General features: G+C 39.3%; 1 protein-coding gene across 1 annotated transcript in view; it reads right to left on the bottom strand.

The window, feature by feature from the left end:
- CAMK4 (calcium/calmodulin dependent protein kinase IV) overlaps positions 1-19,531 on the bottom strand; it is a 141,235-nt gene that overhangs the window by 8,474 nt on the left and 113,230 nt on the right. Inside the window, exons 6-8 of the mRNA XM_027671155.1 lie at positions 7,462-7,552; positions 6,301-6,375; positions 2,897-2,972 (exon numbers count right to left, since the gene is read on the bottom strand). Of these exons, the coding sequence (XP_027526956.1) occupies positions 2,897-2,972; positions 6,301-6,375; positions 7,462-7,552 (242 nt within the window). The remainder of the gene's footprint in view (positions 1-2,896; positions 2,973-6,300; positions 6,376-7,461; positions 7,553-19,531) is intronic.

Below are 19,531 nucleotides of genomic sequence, written 5' to 3'. Positions count from 1 at the left end.
TGACCTCTATCTGCATCTCAGACATGCTGAAGGATTTCTAACCTGCTCTAGGAATACACAAGGACTGTTCTTTTTGCCTTTTAAAACTGTAACATGTGGCTTCCCTGGAATTATGACAGTTGTCATCAATAGATCTTAATATAATTTGCCTCAGGAAAAACTGTTCAGTCAAAATATGTGTCAAAGTTTTTCTTAATCAAATGCTAAGTCTACTTTGATTAACGAGAAGATTAATGAGAAGTTTTATGCAGATCTTCTGTAACACAGTTGTTACTCTTACATCCATTCCAGTTTGGAGGTACATACAGCAAGACAATTTTTGGACTGTACTGAAGTGCATTCCTTCAACTAAACAATGAGACCAAGACATGCAACACTGTCCTTTAGGTTGCAGGATTAATGAGTTAGCTATTGTACATGTACCACTGAACCATATTGATCCACAGAGCTTTACATGCAATAGAAGAGCTTCAAATGTGGAATACTGTTAAAGCTAAAAGGAAAATATAGCAAAGTGGATTTTTGCCTGGCTTATTCCTGCAGATCAAATTAGATTTCGAGTTGGGAGTAGGAAGGATCATAAGGAGAAAGAATCATAGAATCACAGAATCATAGAATCAGTTGGGTTAGAAGAGACCTCCGAGATCATCAAGTCCAACCCTTGATCCACTACCACCGTGGTTACTAGACCATGGCACTGACGCCACATCCAGTCTCATCTTAAACATCTCCAGGGATGGAGAATCCGTCACTTCCCTGGGCAGCCCATTCCAATGCCTGATCACCCTTTCTGTAAATAATTTCTTCCTAATATCTAACCTAAACCTCCCCTGGCACAGCTTAAGACCATGCCCTCTTGTCTTACTAATAGCTGCCTGGGAGAAGAGACCAACCCCCACCTGGCTACAACCTCCTTTCAGGTAGTTGTAGAGAGTGATGAGGTCTCCCCTGAGACTCCTCTTCTCCAGGCTCAACAACCCCAGCTCCCTCAGCCTCTCCTCATAGGACTTGTGCTCGAGTCCCTTCACCAGCCTCGTTGCTCTTTGGACCTGCTCCAGCACCTCAATATCCTTCCTGAACTGAGGGGCCCAGAGCTGGACACAGCATTTGAGGTGTTGCCTCACCAGCACTGAGTACAGGGGAAGAATCACTTCCCTGGTCCTGTTGGCCACAGTGTTCCTGATACAGGCCAGGATGCCACTGGACTTTTTGGCCACCTGGGCACACTGCTGGCCCATGTTCAGAAGTGGAAGAATATCCATTCTGGGGGTGTTCCACTCAGAGCAGCAACTCACACACTTGTTTTTACACCAGTGCAGAGGTTTAATGTGTTTTGGGAGCATCTTCTGAACAGCTGGAAGGTTTTGAAAGGCTGCATATAGCAAATGCCACTCCATATATTCAAATAGGAATTTGATTTCTGTTCTTGCTTGGAGCTTGCCTACACTTGAAACCAAGTTCTGCTTAAGAAAGGAGCTCAGTTTCAAGTACAACAACTTCCTTAAGCCTTGATTAACTAGAAAAGACCATAGCTTAATCTAAATGGCTTTATAAAGGGCCAACAAAAGTCATCTCTCCAATCTTAGAGAAAGCCTTGCTGACAACATTCACATCTCTCTGCCATGCGTAGAAACCCCAGAACTGACAAGAAGTGAGCACCTGGCAGGCAATTTCTGAGATGTGATCTTTTACATAAGGTCTGGATCTTAAACCAGACCTTGAGACAAAGGGTCACATTTAAATTGGAGAAAATAAAAAAATGGGAAATGGAAGTACTGTAGCCTATTATTTACCAACACACCAAAGGAGAGCTCTGAATTATATAAAGCTTATATACACAACAAAAGATGTTTTCTGATATTTCCATCAGAGTGTTTACATATCCTTACATGAACTTTTAGTATAAATCCTAGAGAATGCAATTATTTCTTTGCAAAAGACAAAAAGAAAATAATTCTATTATTACACACTGTACTTGCTGGACACAGTTAAAGAGTCCTAGTAAGGGAAACATAATGACCCAGATGTATAAAATCCTCCATATCTTTAATGTACATATGCAAAATTCTCATTTTCTTCTCCTAAAAGGCATCCTGCAAGTATTGTATATAACTACACAAGCCATCTTAGCATTGTCATTGTCAAGGGACTAAATTAAGTTATTTATTCTCCCATAAAGGGAAGCATGAATATATCATATAAAATTTTCCCTTCTCAATAATCTTCCTCTGAAAGATTCAATGACACAATAAAGTAATTACAATGTTTACCAATTGTATCATGACTAGCCATACTAAGATGTGGACACAGATGTCTACCTTTAGACATAACTGTTTGAAAATTTTGGTCTATAGCTGCAACTTCAACTGTTTAAAATATGTGTGGCCAGCATTGCTCATAGCCCTTTTTCAACAGGGTCTTTTGTTATCTTGTAAGAAAAAGAACACTTTGACATTAACACATCAGACTGATTTGCAGACAGAGAGTCCAGGGCTGTTCCCTGCCTCCTGGTTGAGATGCTATGAGACAGCAACACTGATGCTGCAGCTGAAGCTTTGGTAGTGTCTGTGGCTGACACAGGTGGGGCAGCTGCATTTGAGAATATTCACAGGCACTGTGAAACTACTGCAAGCACCTTAACTTCTTATTATCTCATCTGTAGTCAAGAACCAACTTAGGATCTCTCACAGTTTATGTGAATGAGAAGAAGCCCCCAACGATTTCTGGCACTTGCATGCTTGTATTTTTGCTTTCAGCAGCTTCACTGCTACTCATTTACTTTAACAGCATGATTCTGTGCAAGTCTTCCTGTCGTTCAGCAAGGAGTATTACATCAAATATATAACCTGAGTCTTTTCCAACAAATTAACCGCTCTGTAGCGCCTTCTGCACTTACAGAATGTAGGTGATAATTCCCAGGGACCACATGTCCACCTCAGGGCCGTAGGCACATCCGCTCAGTATCTCTGGTGCTGCAGATGACAAAACACTTGTCAGTAAGATGAAAGCTGAATGAAGAAGTAACAGTCACAAAGTCAATTAAAGTCCATGAACATTCATGTCTCTTAAAAAGGTAGGACCTGTTTCTTTAAGCCCTCAATTAAGCAAATGATTCTCTTCACTGAACATAAAACCAAAGAAGTTATGCCCAAGCAGAGCCAGAATAAAATGTAAAGTGGACTTTGGTTTCAAATTGCTTTTTAGGTTTGTGAAAAGAACCACTGAAAGCTACATTGTTTTACTTAGTGCTTTTATAAATACATCAACAACAAAAAGAGAGTCAATGAAAATCTCTCCCTTATGGGATGAAGAGGGAAACACTCTAACCAAGGATGAGGGAAAGACTAAGGTACTTAGTACCCTCTGCATCAGTCTTAACAGAAACACCTGTTGTCCTCAGGGCAACCAGCCCCCTGAGCTGGCAGAAAGGAATGGGGAGCAGAACAGACCAAGGAGGAGGTAGTTAGGGACCTGTTTTGCCACTTAGATACTCAGAAGTCTATGGGATCAGATGGGATTCACCCAAGGGTACTAATGTAGCTGGCAGAGGAACTCGCCAAGCCACTCTCCATCATTTATCATCAGCTCTGGATAACTGGGGAGGTTCCCAGATGACTGGAGGCTAGCCAGTGTGATTTCCACCTACTAGAAGGTCTGGAAGGAGGATTCAGGGAACTACAGGCCTGTCAGCATGATTTTGATGCTGGGAAAGGTCATGGAGCAGATTGTCTTGAGAGCGATCACACCAGGGGACCAGTACAGAACAACCCCGTGATCAGGCCTAGCCAGCATGGGTTTAGGAAAGGCAGGTCCTGCTTGACCAACCTCATATTCTCTTATAACCAGGTGATCTGCCAGGTGGATGAGGGAAAAGATGTGTCTCTTGTGTTTCTGAACTTCAGTAAAGCCTTCGAGACTGACTCCGACAGCAATCTTCTGGAGAAACTGGCTGCTCATGGCTTGGACAGGTGCACCGCTTGATGGGTAAAAAATCAGCTGTGGTGTATGGAGTTACATCCAGCTGGTGGTTGGCCACTAGTGGGACTCCCCAAGGCTCAGTGTTGGGGCCAGCCCTGTTTTATATCTTTATCATGATCTGGACAAGGGGGTTGAGCGCACTGCCACTCAGTTTGCGGAAAGCACCAAGTTGGGTGGGGATTAGGAAAGTTCTACAGAGGGATCTGGACAGGCTGGATTCGGGTCACAAGGCCAGTTGTACGAAGTTCAACAAGACCAAATGCCGGGTCCTGCCCTTGGGTCCCAAAAAACCCCCAGCAGCACTACAGGCTGAGGGAAGAGTGGCTGGAAAGCTGCCTGGTGAAAAAGGACCTGGGTGTGCTGCTCAACAGCAGCTGAGCATGAGCCAGCAGTGCCCTGGTGGGCAAGAAGGCCAAGGGCATCCTGGCTTGGATCAGCAACAATGTGGCCAGCAGGACGAGGGAAGTGACCGTCCCCCTGTACTCGGCACTGGTGAGGCCACATCTCGAATCCTGTTCTGGTCCCCTCACTACAAGAAAGCCATTGAGGTGCTGGAGCACGTCCAGAGAAGGGCAATGGAGCTGGTGAAGGGTCTGGAGCACAAGTCTGATGAGGAGTGGCTGAGGGAGGTGGGGGTATTCAGTCTGGAGAAGAGGAAATTCGGGGGACACTTTATCACTCTCTCAACTACCTGAGAGGAGGTTGTAACAGGCTGGAGGTTGGTCTCTTCTCCCAGGGAACAAGAGATAGGATGAGAGGAAATGGCCTCAAAGCTGTGCCAGGGGAGGTTCAGGTTAATGATCAAGAAGAATTTTCTCACTGAAAGGGTGGTTAAGCATTGGAGTGGGCTGACCAAGGAGATGGTGGAGTTGCCATCCCTGGAAGGGGCACTTAGTGCTATGGTTTAGTGGACATGGTGGTATTCAGTCAAAGGCTGGGCTTGATGATCTTGGAGGTGTTTTCCAACCTTAATGATTCTATGATTCCATTTATTTAGCATTTTATTTAGGCTTTTGTTGATATTCTGTTTTAATTGGAAGGAAAGACAGACCGTGTCAGGCAATTTCTTTTGCCACATTGAGGAGCAGACAGAAAAGCCAGGCAGTTTTGGGAGACTCCAGCTCTGCAATGGTAAAGAGGAGTGAATGTCTGCCCAAGCAGCCTGGCAGAAACACCTTGACGACCTTGGTCTCGCCGGATCTATGATGCACGTGGGATGGCTGTCATATTTCTGGAGCACAGTGGACTTGTACCTACATGCACCAACACTGCAGCACGTATGCAATCTCTTCCCCTTCCTGCATTACTCTTGCATGGCCATGAAGAGCAGGGCTTATAATATTTTTTAGTATTTCCAGAATTTTGCTTTTGGTAAATGGATTTGTCTGACACATTTCTGTGAGTTTAGATGTTTCCTGTAACAGACTGATCATAAATCACTGCTCTGCACTGGCTTAATTTTATGTGCTACTGTCAAAAATCACTTACGCTTCTCTTATTAAGTTCACTGAAAGCACAGTGTTGCAGTAAACTAGGTTCTTCATGACCATCTTTTTGCTTTCAGTCCTCTGTATCAATCTGCACATCCCAGGGACTGTAGACTGGCAAGTCTTGATGCCAGAGTATCCAGACTCCAGTATGTGTTTTTGTTTCTGTGTCCTTTCTGGAAAAGCTGCTGATAGCTGGGTGGGTAGGATGTGGAAGTTAGCAGCCTGAGACTGTCAATTATTCGTAGTTTAATTCGGCATTTCAACAGTATTCCTCCTGGGTTTCCTCTAATTCTGGAAAGTAATGCTTGAATATGTTCTGGGCAAGAGGAATTCTGTATTGGCAGTTAGCTTGGGTTGTAAACCAAGGATCACAGGTCCATGACCAGAGACACAAAGCTCCTTTCTTCTCTTCTCCACAGAGATATTCACCCTCAACCGTCCCCACCAAGATGTCCTGACTCTGAGGGCTCTTCTGTGGGAATAAGCTTCATATACTATTTTTATCATATACAAAGACAGGCATAAAAAGAGCTAAATACTAACTACAGGTGTATAGCATTTGTAGTATAACTGTCTCAAGAGAAGACAACCAGAACATTAAACACTAATATGTAAAGTATAGTTTTATGAAACTAAGTGGACTGCTCTAAAGCATGACTGGCACCCGTGTGTGCTTGGCAGAGAATGTCATACAAGATAAATGGATATATCACCTGAATTGCATTATCAACTCTGCTACAAGATAACAGAATGATCTTATGGTCTTCTCCAGTGTCCTCTTTCCTTTGCCTCTACCATTACAAAAGCAAATGCAAATAATGAAACAACATACCACAGTACCCTGGAGTTCCACAAACTGTCTTCATGGTCACCTGATCTTCCACAATCTTAGAAAGTCCAAAGTCAGCTGTTAAGATAATTAGGAATATTAATGTTCTTACTTCCTTGTAAAATAACATGGGTGGTTTTTTTCCATTGTGTAAGCAATTAAATGAATATTTATGCATGAAGTGAACAGTACTGTCATTTACAGATATAAGCATTGATTTAAAGAATCTACCCAGACTGCAATCCAGAAGCAAAATTTGCTGTACAATGAGCATTCCTGTCTTTTCCATGACAGAAACGTAGCTTGTATTTTATTCTGGAGACTATAAAAAGCCAGTACAGTGGGACGCCTAAGGGCATACAAGCAGAGATCCAGAAATTCATTTTAGGTATACAGTCAGTTTCCACTCCGTGAGTAATCCAATAAAATTATCAGAATAATTCTGAGTTAAAAAATTTTGCATCAGTGATTTCTTGGATAAGGTTCAAAGTATGCAGACCCTGCAAGACAAAATCCCAGCAGTATTTTGATAGAAGCCTAGGGGCATGAAGATGGTGACAGAAGAAGTATTGATCATCCTTTCTGCAGAGTTTCCACCCTGTATTACTACTCAAACAGCAAGGGCCATCATGGCATCACATGTTGCACCTGCATGACTCATTTTTTAAAGCTCATAAAAACTGAAGTCTTCACAACTCTTAATTTTCACCGAAAATAAACTGATTTATTCAAATTTCAGTATGGATGATGACATCTTTGCCTTAAAACCCCCAAAATAAAATTATATCTACTTTGTTATACTGAATATGAAAGGAAATGTTTTGACTCAAATATCAGCGTAAAAATAGGTCACTTGTCCCTAAACAGCTATTGTTTATGTATTATTATTTATCTAATCAGAAATAGTGTTTACTTTTATAAATACTACTTTATTCTCTGCCATTTTCTGCATGATTTTCACTAAAATTCTGTAAGCACCTAGTTTTTTATTGGTTTAAAAACCACGATGCACAGTTGTGCTGCCAAAGAAGTAATGTGCTGTTCACTTGAGTACAAGCATTAGCTTCAAATAAAGGGGTTGTGAGATGCATGTATTCCAAACATCAGTTAGCACATATTACTGACACAAAAGAATTAGGGAAGCATATATTTAATGCTGCTTACCGATTTTTAGTGGTGCATCTGGAGCTGGAGTTGCATAGAGTAGATTTTCTGGCTTCAAGTCCCGATGCACAATCCCATTTGCATGCAGGTACTGAAAAAAAGAGAAAGCCCAAACATTTAAGTGAGAATAAGATGCTATGGTCAAACACGAGTTGACATCTTTGTAATAATCTTTAGCAGCAATTTAATATTTGATATATGTGTGACACAGGGTTACTTAACTAATTTTCAGAAGCTTTTTTCTGCAAATTTGCTCAGCATAGAATTCTTGGATGCATACTGTAATCTGAATAGGAAACTAAAACTTGGGAAGGCAAAGATAGCATCATGTCCATTTGGGAACAAAAACATCTCAGAAAGTATTATTGAATTTTAAAAGCAAGCATAGCTTCTAGGAAGTAATCTAATAAACGTTAAGATACCAAAGTCAGGCTCAGAGGAAAGTAGTTTCTTCACATTATAATGTTCTGGGAGATAAAAAAATGGTCATGTAACTATTAATCTATTAAATAGACACATTTGAGTAGAAAGGATGCAGTATACATCCTGGGCCAACCACAAAATACTAGGGGTCCCTTGGCACAGACTTCTCGAGAGTTTTAAAGTCACTCAACTGCAGAGTCTCAAAAATCCATCTGTCTTGACAAAGCACATGCAGTACACATGAATTCACTCACCACTGAATTCCTTCCTTGCGCTAATGGAAGGGAAAATTTCTAGAACATATGGCTGCCACTTATACGGCTATGGACAGAAATATATGTATTTACTGACAGAGAAAAAAAGGATAAACTAGTGTAACAAATTCTGTATTTCTTGTTGATAAAACATTCACACAAACCTTTGAAGTCTTAGAAGAGAGATGTTTAAGGGTAGGGTAACATTATCTTATTTGAAAGTCTCATGGGCTACATTTTAGTAGCATTTCTATACTATAAAAGGAAAAACAATCCATGTGCATAGTTATGCAGCAAATGACAAATGGTTGAATATTCACATAGACAACACAGCTATAGTGTGCACTTGAGTTAGCACCTCAGATGAACTCTTCACTGTGTATCTCATTGGAATTTTAGTTTGTATAAATTTTTAGTGATTAAATAACAGTAAAGAAGAATACATTGCTCTGTCCTTGGGCATTGTTTTAGTGACAGTGTGGGCTTTTTACGTGTGTTTCTCATAATGTAATAAATGTTTTTTGTTGACTTTCTTTAAAATCCTGAAATCACAGTATTTGCCATGGTGTGACTTTTGGAGATCAGCCAAAGACCCTCATCTACCTTACTTCACAGTGCTTGTTCCAGTTGTGTTTTATACAATGACATAGCCAATCAGTTATCCAAGGTAAAACCAGGCAACAATATATGGAAACTGATAGATTGCACACTGCTACATCATTTAATGACTGCACACAACCATGTCCTCTATGGATAAAAATATATCTTCATTTGCCAGTGAAGGCATAACTTTAAAAAGATGCTTCGACTGCAGCAGTGATGTGTTTGACATGTAGAGGTAATAGTGGCACAAAGGGAGTGCAGCAAAAGCCATCAGTACAGAGTGGACAGAAAAAATGAAGTCTGAACTGATCTGTGTTCATGCACTGCAAGTCAGTTTAGCTGCCTCTGTAGGAGTGAGAAGGATCAGACATTCCACAATCAGGTGGTGGAAAGCAGACACTTCCCATTCATTCCTACAAAAAAATCTTTGACCAAATATGTGCAGAGAATTTTTCCAGCCAAGTCTGAAATCTTTTAGCAGGTCCTTTTTCACAGATGCCCATAATCTTAAAAACATTTTATGGTGTGAGGCTGAAAACATCAAAATTTTCCTGTCTTCCCAGAAAATAATTTTTGTGGGAGGTAAATTTGGGAAAAACTTTGTGAGAATCTGTTCAACTTTTCTTCCCTTTTAAGTCGTAAAGTGAGACTGGCTCACAGGGCTTCTTCTCAGACATAGCAAGAACCATAACTGACAACATCTGCTAACCACACTTGAATTTCATGACTGACTTTTTAACTGATTTGTATTGAACTTGGAGTGTGAACTGTTTTTTTATTACAGACCCATAATACTCTAGGTAGGAAAATTTCCCTTCTCTGTCCAGCCCAGCATTTGCAGAGAACTCACAGGATGGGGGTGCCAACAAATGAGAATTGCCTCAATAACCTAGCCCATGCCTTTCAGACACTGTCACTGCAATAATCTGAGCTCTCTCTCTCTCTCTTATTTACCCTCTTCACAACGCCTGCAGCTACTGCACACCTCTTCACTGCACTTCCCCTTATCTTTCCAGCATCCTAGTCCAGAATTCCTGCCCAGCCACACTAATTTCTCTAATATGCACTCCAGTTGTGGCCTGACAAACTTTATATGTAATGTATTCATAAACCTATTTGCCATTTCTTTGTAACATAATACCACTCCTGTTTGCTTTTTGATCTAGTGTAACCTTCAAGTCCTTTCTCTTGTGTTCCCACTGTCTCTGCAGTCCACACAAATTCTGGCGCAGTTGTCACACACCCTAAAATCAGTCTCTGTTGCTCTGTCCTCTCTCTCTCACCTGCACTGTTTCTCCTTCTTGACTTCATATTTGGGCATAAATGATACCTGTCGTGCTTGGACCAGGCATGCGTGTGGCTGGGGCTGCCTCAAGCTGCTAGGTCATATGTTTAACAAACCTACTGTTGGCATCTTGTATCTTCCATACCATGTCAAATTTTGTTGTGATGGCTATTTGGATGAATAGTTCTGTTGTGAATTAACAGACTAAAGGGCAAAATGAAAACAAAACAAAACCCAACCCAAAAATAACCCAGCGTTTTTATTGATGCAGATATCCCATTCTTCAACCACAAAAAGTACCAGCTAGAACTGTGGATCTCCATCCCTCTGAGGGGAGACACAGCTGGCTGGACTTCTGGAAAAGGTATCTGAAAAAGGTATCTGGAAAAGGTATCTCCAGACAGCCTTGTACTAAAGGTTTGCAGCAGATGCAGTGACCTGCTGTCCTTCAGCCTGAGCCATCTGTCATTCACTGAAAGTGTTCCCTGCTCCACAACCCCCTTTGAAAGGGACCTTGCGAGACTGTGTCCATTTTCAGCACTGCTTCCTTACTTGGTAGATACTCTGGGACTTCGCAAATTTTCACGAGTCCCAATATGCTCCCCATGTAGCTCCTGGTATTGAAGGCTACTTGGTAATTACATTATCCTGTGTAAGTGTAAACAGTATTCTGAGTTAAACTATCTTGGCTTAGAAACACGTTTAGTTAAATTAGCATGATCCACTTTGTCTAGCACTTTTTTCAATTTATATATGTTATATTTTGGTTGCTCTCAATTTCTCACATACTGATTTTAATAAACATCATGTTTCCTTGCAGGCAGTGCCTCTGCAGCACAAGTTCTCCCAGTATGGAGTACAGCTTTGGGTATTGTGCACTCTCCTTGTAAGGCAGATAGCCTTTGCTCTACTCTTTGTATGTTATGCCTCTTAATGACTAATGTCATATGTTATGTCTCTTAATGTGATTAGATGAGAAGATTTGGGCCCAGGTATCAGGCCAGAGCAGTGTAGTGACTCACTTTATGATCTAAGCATTGCTGAATTACATCACTTTCTCCACCTATAAGATATGGATGAGATCTGGAAAACATTTTATTTCTGTGGCTGAATGAAGAGTTTATAGATGCACAGCACTGTAGAACAGTTAAACATGGCATGTTCATTAAAATGTGATCATTATGTGATATTCTTTTAGTAGCTAAAATGTCCTGTTTTCACTTCTGATTTTCAGTAGAGAATGCCAGCCAATAAAAGAAAAGTAAGGCATTTCAGATAATTTGGGAGAAAAGTATTACAGCAAAATTGACTATCATAGTCTTCCTTACTTCTTGATAAATTTTGAGGTCAGACTCCTCATGACACCAGGTGATGATGAGTCTGACATACAGGCCCTTTTCTACAAAACTTACTTGTTAAAATGAAGGCAGCCTTCATGCTGGCCTTTGGAATAAAGGCAGCAACTCATGAAAGAATAATTGCCATGATTACTTATGACTGCAGCAGAAAGACTTTTTTCCCTTTTTTTTTTTTACTAAGCTTTTTTCCAGTTTCTGTAAGTTTCTTTTGTTCTTTTGTTTTGTTCCTTAATAATTTAGGTACCTAACTTGAAAGATTTTATGACAAAAGAACAAATGAAGACTGCTTAAAACTCTAGCCTTTTCCCTTAATTTTATTTATGGTACCCATTACACAGAACCGTAGAAATGTAGAGCTGAAATGAACCTGTATCATTTACTCCTCTTTATGCTCCTTGGCAGCATCAATTACATCTACAGCAGTTGTTTGTTCAATTTATGCTTACAGACCTCTGCTACTAGAGAATCCACAATTTTCACTGGCAATTTATAACAGGTCTAGGCCTTCTTGACTGCTACAAAGTACTTCCCTGTGATTTACTGGGACCGTGACAGGAGTGGATGAAGCCCATTACTTTATTACTTATATGCCTTAGAGGTAGAAAGCAGATTATCCACCTTTTTTCCTTTTGAGTACTATTGAAGACCAGAGGACCTTAGTTTGCTTAATCTTTTCTAGACCTGTGGTCATTCTTGTTGCTCTCCTCCAGGCAAGTGTCAACTTGCACTAATGTGTTGAAAACGCAAAATGCATTTCAGTTGTGGCCTGACAAATTTTATATATAATGCATTCATAAATCTATTTGCCATTTTTTTGAACACATATCACTCCTGTTTGCCTTTTGATCCACTGTAATTTTCAAGTCCTTTCTCTTTTGTTCCCTCTGTCCTTGACAGTACAAAAAGGACATTGAATTTTACTGAAGTTATTTTATTTCTAATCTTACTCTCCAGCTTTCCCCAATTTTATGGTGTCTAAAATTTTCTATAAGTGTACCTTCTATTCCATCATCTGAGGTTGTCAAAAAGACACTAAAAAAGCAGACCAGAGAAGATATTTCCTGAACTTCCCTTTTGATCTTAAGACACACTGATAAACATTCCCTCAGTACAGACAACCAGTCTTCATCCAGCTTAAAATCACATCATCTTCATCACATTTCTCTAACTTATTGTGAGACTGTCAGATGAGAAAAGCACCAAAAGCTTTGCTCATGTCAAGTAGATATGATACCTTCTCTTCCTCCCTTACTAACAATATCTCTTACCCTGCTTGAGAAAAAATCAGACTAATTTGGCATGATTTGATCCAGACAAAAACCTGCCTTGCTGGTGACCTCCATATATTGTTATCTCCCAGGTGCCTCATATTCTTTTCCTTCAGTATTTACTTCAAATATTTCCAGGTAGTTAATTCCTCCCTTCTTCCTCCTGAAGTGATTATTACATATATCTGATTCTCTGCCCAGACTCCATCAGAAGTGAGTGTTATCTGTTAAGTTATTTTAACCTTAAAAACTTGCTCTCTAAATATTGTGCTATGAGGCTTACCAGCTGCAAACAATTTTAAAAATATCTAAATTATTTCAATTATCTCTGACTTAGTTTTTTCTAATTTTAGGCTCCCATTTTACAGCTCAGTCACTGCTATTCATCGTGCTAGGCTTCTAGTTAAAGCCGAACTTTTACTGAAAACTGGAAGAAAAAAAAAAAGACAAAAACACTGCTGTCTTCTCTCAGACATCTTTCAACAGCTCTCTTTCACCTGCATTTCTTCTTATGAGGATGGTTGAGTTTGCTATCCTTCTTATCTCATGCTAGATGCATTCTTATTTTCTGCCTTGACTTTCCTGATTTCAGCTTTCAAACTCCTGTTGTTATTTCAACTCAGGAATGAGCAACCTGACCTGTTCTCTGCTTTTTGCATAATTCATGCCTGTGGTTAATTCCAGTATGGGCTGTTCCTGAGCAGTGAACCTTCATTCAAGGACTGAGAAGAAATGAACTGATCTCGACCACATTCTATGCTCCCAGGGTCTTGCACTCTCTCTGACAGGCACAGGGCCATTCCTGGCAGTGTTAAAGTTCCCTTCTGCCAGCAAGTAAAGGAAAAATCCTAAAATACCTTTCTTTCCACTTGTGAGAGTAATTGTGAGATGCACAGCCTTTGGGTTTCATGATGTCTCCTCGTTAACCAGGGGGTTTTCATGTCGGCTGGATCCCTGTCTGACACATGTGAGCCCAGCTCCCTTGTCAAGTTGCATTAGACAATCAAAGAGATGGTTAAGGTACCCCCACCTCCACCTCTTGCTACCACCTGGCTCACAGCTGCCCTGCTGGGTAGCACACACTACCTTCTCCAGCTGCTGCTGAACACCCACTGCTGTGGAAATGCCCTGGATCAAGGACCTAGTGCCCCTTTTACTCCTCAGACATGATGACTGTTTTCTGTGTTCATTGGTTTAGTGGTGGGGAGAAACCTGTGTTCTGGTGTGGCTGGTACAGTTGTTTCATTACAGGAATTTCTGTCCACGATGCTGATAATATGACAGCCATGTTCATGAATACCAGATTCAATCATGTTTTCAAAAGGAAAATTTCTACCAATTCTACTGCTGTTGCTGGTTAAATTTATTACAAAATCAGGACCTTAGCATTCTGAAGGAAGAACCAAAGCCAGTACTGGACATCTGCTATAAATCCAGTCATTACATGTGTAAGAAACTGAAAAGAAGATGTTCTTTGCTCCCTTTTCAGGAATGTCTAGACTTGTAATTAAGCTCTCTCTATAGCCCTTACAAAAGCCTGTACAAAAGAGTGTCGTTGCATAATGAAAGCTACTGCACAGTAATTTCGTTTGGTTACAGCTATATATGATTTGAATAAGATGTGGTTAATTGATAAAGATTTGGAAGCAGTTAAGGGGAAGTCTCCACACAATTTTGGTCTAAAAATCATCATTCTTACAGAGTACAGAAAAACATTCAAAAAGCATCATCAAAAATGTACCTGGAATCATACATTCCACATGGATGTAGACTTTGGAAAACAAGACACATGCAGCTTGAGGGAATCAAGAAATCAATAAAATTTCATAGTGAGTACCTCTATCCTATTACATATCCTATATCTTGTGCATGTATCAGCTGATTTGTATTTCACACATCCAATAATTGCACAAAAGTTACAGAGCAAATTATGCAGTTTCTCTGCATGTTTTAACAACTGTTTTGGCACATGAGCTGTATAGATGCCTGAATGACAAGTGAAAGAGGAATGTTTTTGAAATGGTGCCGTCCCCACTGAAATCCATGTAAAATTCCACAGCTTCAACTTCTTTAGACTTTATTTAAGACAGGTACAATAAAATATTTATGTAAAATACATACAGCCACAGTAATATGGCTGCCATGAGCAGCCTGTTTCTGTGCATCGATTTATCTCTCAGGCAACACACAACTTGGAATGCAGAACAGGATCTTAAATCCTGTATGCTTCAGCTTTGGGTGTTGGATAGCTTTATTTGTGCTGATAATGGAAAAGTGCACTTATCTGTGTTGGTTGCTTACAGGATAAAAACATTATTTAGGGTTAAATTTTTCTTCACAAGACAGAAATCAAGAATTGAAATAATTTTGAAAGTGTAGGGATTATTTTAAGAAGTGTTGCAGAAGTGTATCTGATAATTCTTGCCTAAGGAACTTTAAAAAAAAAACCCAACTAAAAAAAGATGCCATCAGTGGTAATGTCTGAACCCAGCTCCATAGGCATCAACAAGGTTTCAGTAATGAAAGCATGAAATCAAGTTGTATACAGAGCATCATCTTCCCTTTTTCACCATTCCTTTCCTGCAGTCACACTGGCTTTGGGACCATTTTATCACTGCAGAAGACAAAACCAACACTGATTTATTTTCCTGATGCATTTCAGCAAGTTTTGGATTTCTGTAACTGGATAACAATAAAATGGAGTCTTAGAAAGGCTTCTCCAAACATCTTGCAGAAAGCCAATTCTTTGCACTTGTCTTGCTTTTACTGGTTGCTCTGGGAAATTGGAGTATGCCATTATGTTTGCTATGTCATAAACTAACTTCCAAACATTTTCATAAATTGACAATTAGCTTAGGTAAATTCATTTAACTGTTTTACTGGAACAAAGAATATTTGCCTTTGTGCTTTGTGTAAGTATGCATTAACACAACTGATTTATGATTTCAGATAATAAATCTGTGTATTATAAAAAAGAATGAAGAAGTGTATCAGCACAGATGAATAAATCCAAATCTGATTATTTTCTTTGCTGATCTACTATATTCAAAATTATGAGATAGGTCAGAAGGGAAGTTCTAAATTAAGCAATTAGGTTATATAAAGTTTTAACTGCATTCTCCACAATTAATATTCTTTTATAATTGGAAGCATTTTTATCTTTTGAATGTTCTAGCTTTTAGAAGAGTGAAGCAGCATTAAGGATGACAACACTATACCAGGTGTGATGACAGTGAATCATGTACAGTAATGTCTGTAAAATCCGACATATGTAGAAGATGATAACACACACACCTTCCCACACAAATTCCCAACAAGCAGGCTTTGTGCAGAGCTGTCTGCATGCAGTGGCATGAAATTCTCCTCTTAAACTGTAAGTAGGCCACAGCATCAGAGCAGCTAGAAGAGCTTAGCTATAGTGTCTTCTTCTTAAATCCATCCAGAAGAGCCTCCCACTTGCAGAGTATCTGAACTAGTGAAGAATTAACATATATTAACCATGTTCCTCATACAGCCATTCTACCCGATTTTCTTTTTTTTTTCCTGCCTGTCAGGGGTGCAGAAGACAAAGATGATGCATTTCTTCCTGCAATTGTCCTGATCCCTTATGCAGGGAAATCTTCCCTCTGCAGCCTCCAGACCTACTGGGCACCTGCCCTCTCTCCAGTTCCATAGGGAAATGTGAAGGATGTATATTCTTTGAGGAAAACTCAGTCATTTGTGATGAAATTCAAAAGAATCATGATAACAGATGCAGGGTTAAAACTGCAGTGGGCGGAACTTGCTTAACATGTGCAATTTGATTTCTCAGAGCGGCTGAGGTGTAGCACACTTATTTGTGGGTTGCAAAAAACTCCCCCAAAAAACCAGGAGAGCTAAAAGCCCCAACACACAGCTCCCTCCCTAAAACAAAAGCCAAAACCTAGCAGTTCTGCCCTTGGCACCATTTCCTCTGTAGTTTTGTACAATTCACAGAACCTCTCTGCTCAACTTACTTCACGTAGCACAGCTCTTACAACTTTCCATAGTGTCCTGAGGTTTTATGGTTTGTACAGAGGTCAGAAGACAAAAAAGCAGTACATGGACATTAAATTGCTACCACTTTGTTCTACTTACTCTCTGTCCTCAGCATTTTTACTTTATTGACCACAGCCATGGTATAAGCAAATAGAAAAAAGAATTAATAATAAGCAAAAATCTTTAATTAACTTCAAAATATGAAAAATATTTAAATAATATTGGAGATGTAATTATTTTAAGACTAAGCTAAAAAAAAAACTCAAAAGCTTCATAAATACACTAACGTGCCTTTGTAAATTAATGCTACCATAGCAAATTTAAAAGGAAGCAGGGAGGAATTTTCTGAAATCAGGCTTCTTCCTTTTAGTCAATGGAATAAATCTACAGGAAGTCTTTTATCAATTTGCAGTCCTTATATGGAATACAAACTTCATCACTAGAATTCTAGCAAATCAAAAAAAAGAAGTAGTTTCTCTATTTTGAGCAAGTCACTGAAAAGCAAGCCAGCAACGTTTTTTGGTTTTGCCATTAAGAAATTAGAAAGATACAAATGAAAACCAATCTAGACTACATCTAAAGCTGCTGCCAATGATACCTGGTGCTAGCTCAGACCCCAATAACCTTCACCATCAGATTGCAATTTGGCTAATGGAACACTATTTCCAGTAGCATCAGGTTTCACCAACCACAGAGATTCACCACTTATAGCTCTAGGAGGCCTGTGATGCGGCCATAATAGAATGCTCCTATTAGCCACAGGTGCACATCTGTTCATTCTGCATCTACAGGTTTTAGTTTTATTGCAAAAAAATAATTTTTGTATTCTAATCAAAAGATTAAGTTTCATGGCTTTTAATTAATTTATGTCCTTTTTTAGAGGATATTTCACAAAACAGTGTAACTCTTAAATGGGTAGATTACAGTCTATCCTACATGCTTTTGGAGACTAAGTTGATTGATTTTGTTCTGCCTGTACAGTACATTTACATTAGTAAATTAACCCATGCCAAGAATTGCTCCTGGGTGCTAATACTCAATTGTCTACACTGTTCAAATGTTTAGAACAGCCCTGGGTAGATTAGCACCGATCAAAACAACACCCTGTTAGTCAAGCAAAAGATTGTTCCTACCAGGCAACTTGAAACTGGCCCCTTCTCTGAGGACTGGCACAATTTAATGATATGGATACTGGTATTGCTGACAGAGTGACCTGTTTTGGTAGGGTCAGATTTAAAATTGTTTTAAAGGTGAGATTTCAGGGTAATAAAATAATCTAGGAGGATGACATCTCTCTTGTCCATCTATGAAGTTCTCATTCAAAACTATGTATATAAAAAAAGTATATCACTTTTAATGCATCATTTTATCTAAGGAATACTTCTAATCCTTGAATTCTTCTTTATGAATAAGTAACATGGAGATGTTGTTCTGGGTTAATTATGCTGCTTTCCTTGAATTGTAAAGTTTGGCCTACATGTAATAACATCCCTTGCTAAGCCTAATATTGACCGCACATTTAAGAAAGAACTGCTTAAACCGTATTCTTTTGTTAAAAATATATTCATTTACTTTTGTTAGAGACTTTTTAGGGAATGTAGTTACAGACAGCACAGGCCTCAATGTCTAAATGTGCAGAAGTGTCTCCATTTATTCATTTGCTAGAGGTGAGCCCTCACCCCATTCAATACAGAGGCCCACCTCAGTCTTCCAGGTGCCATTACATTAAACCATAGTGGTGGTGTGGCAACCTTGGACTGATTTCAGCCTCACAGAACTGTGACACATTCACTCTCCTATTTTGAAATGAGGTAGGAAAAGCAACATATCATTTCTGTCAACAACACCATACCTCAGACCTTGATCTAGGTGTACCTTGCAGGCTAGATCTGCCAACTATCCCCAACTTTCTTGCTTTTGCAACCCCAAAAGAAGTCTGTTGTGCTCCATCATGGCCACTCAGTGCCCTTTTCAGCTGAAAAAACCAAACAACTTCGTGGATGGCTACTTAGGATCCCCAAAACAGATTAAATTCATAAGATCCACTTCCATTCTAGGTTTCCAAGCCTGAATTTTTCTCCAGGTGATAACATTAAGAACATGCACTTTTGTTACACTTGACAAGGTGCCAGCAACATTTGTGAAGAAATCATATATTTTAAAAAATAAAAAACATAAAAATTAGTTATATCTGTAAGAACATACTTGGAAGAAATTAAACAATTTTCGTCTACTAGAAAGAGGAAGTCAGGATGACTAACCTGTGGACATCTCTATTGTGTAGGTGACTGCTTCCTTTGAAAAACTCAGATTGCACACTAGTATAATTATGAGTTTTCTGGAAAGGATTATTACATGGTTTGTGCAGACTCTTGAACGCGGAAGAAAAATTCACATTCTGCTAGGAATTGTGACAACTTTATCAAGGTACTCAACGTTCACTGTTTTGACAACTGGAATTCTGAAATACCACATGCCATACAGTGAAATGATGAACTGTAAACCTGAATTTGCTATCAGCTCCTCTTTTCAGAAAGGTAAGCAACAACCAAAACGGGATGTTTAATTTCTGTCTAACAAAGAAATCTCCCTGTGGATTTCCTGCTCTAGTCCAGAATTTAAATTAACATTGCCAGTTTTAAAACACACTGTACAATTGTTGTTTAATGTACAGGAGGCTACAAATGAGATCTGCTAATATTGTAAGACACAGTAAGACATTTCATTTAGAATTTTATTTTTGTCAGTGAAAAGTTTTCAGAATCCTGTTTCCACACATTTTTCCTAGTTTCTACATTGATCTATCTTGATTCCAAAGTTTGCTGTTATAATGAATAACATAAGAACCTATAAAAATTAAAT

Source organism: Neopelma chrysocephalum, unplaced genomic scaffold (genome assembly GCF_003984885.1).
Source record: "Neopelma chrysocephalum unplaced genomic scaffold, ASM398488v2 Primary Assembly neopelma1_97034, whole genome shotgun sequence".
Taxonomy (NCBI): Eukaryota; Metazoa; Chordata; class Aves; order Passeriformes; family Pipridae; genus Neopelma; species Neopelma chrysocephalum.
This window is presented reverse-complemented; position numbering and strand designations above follow the sequence as displayed.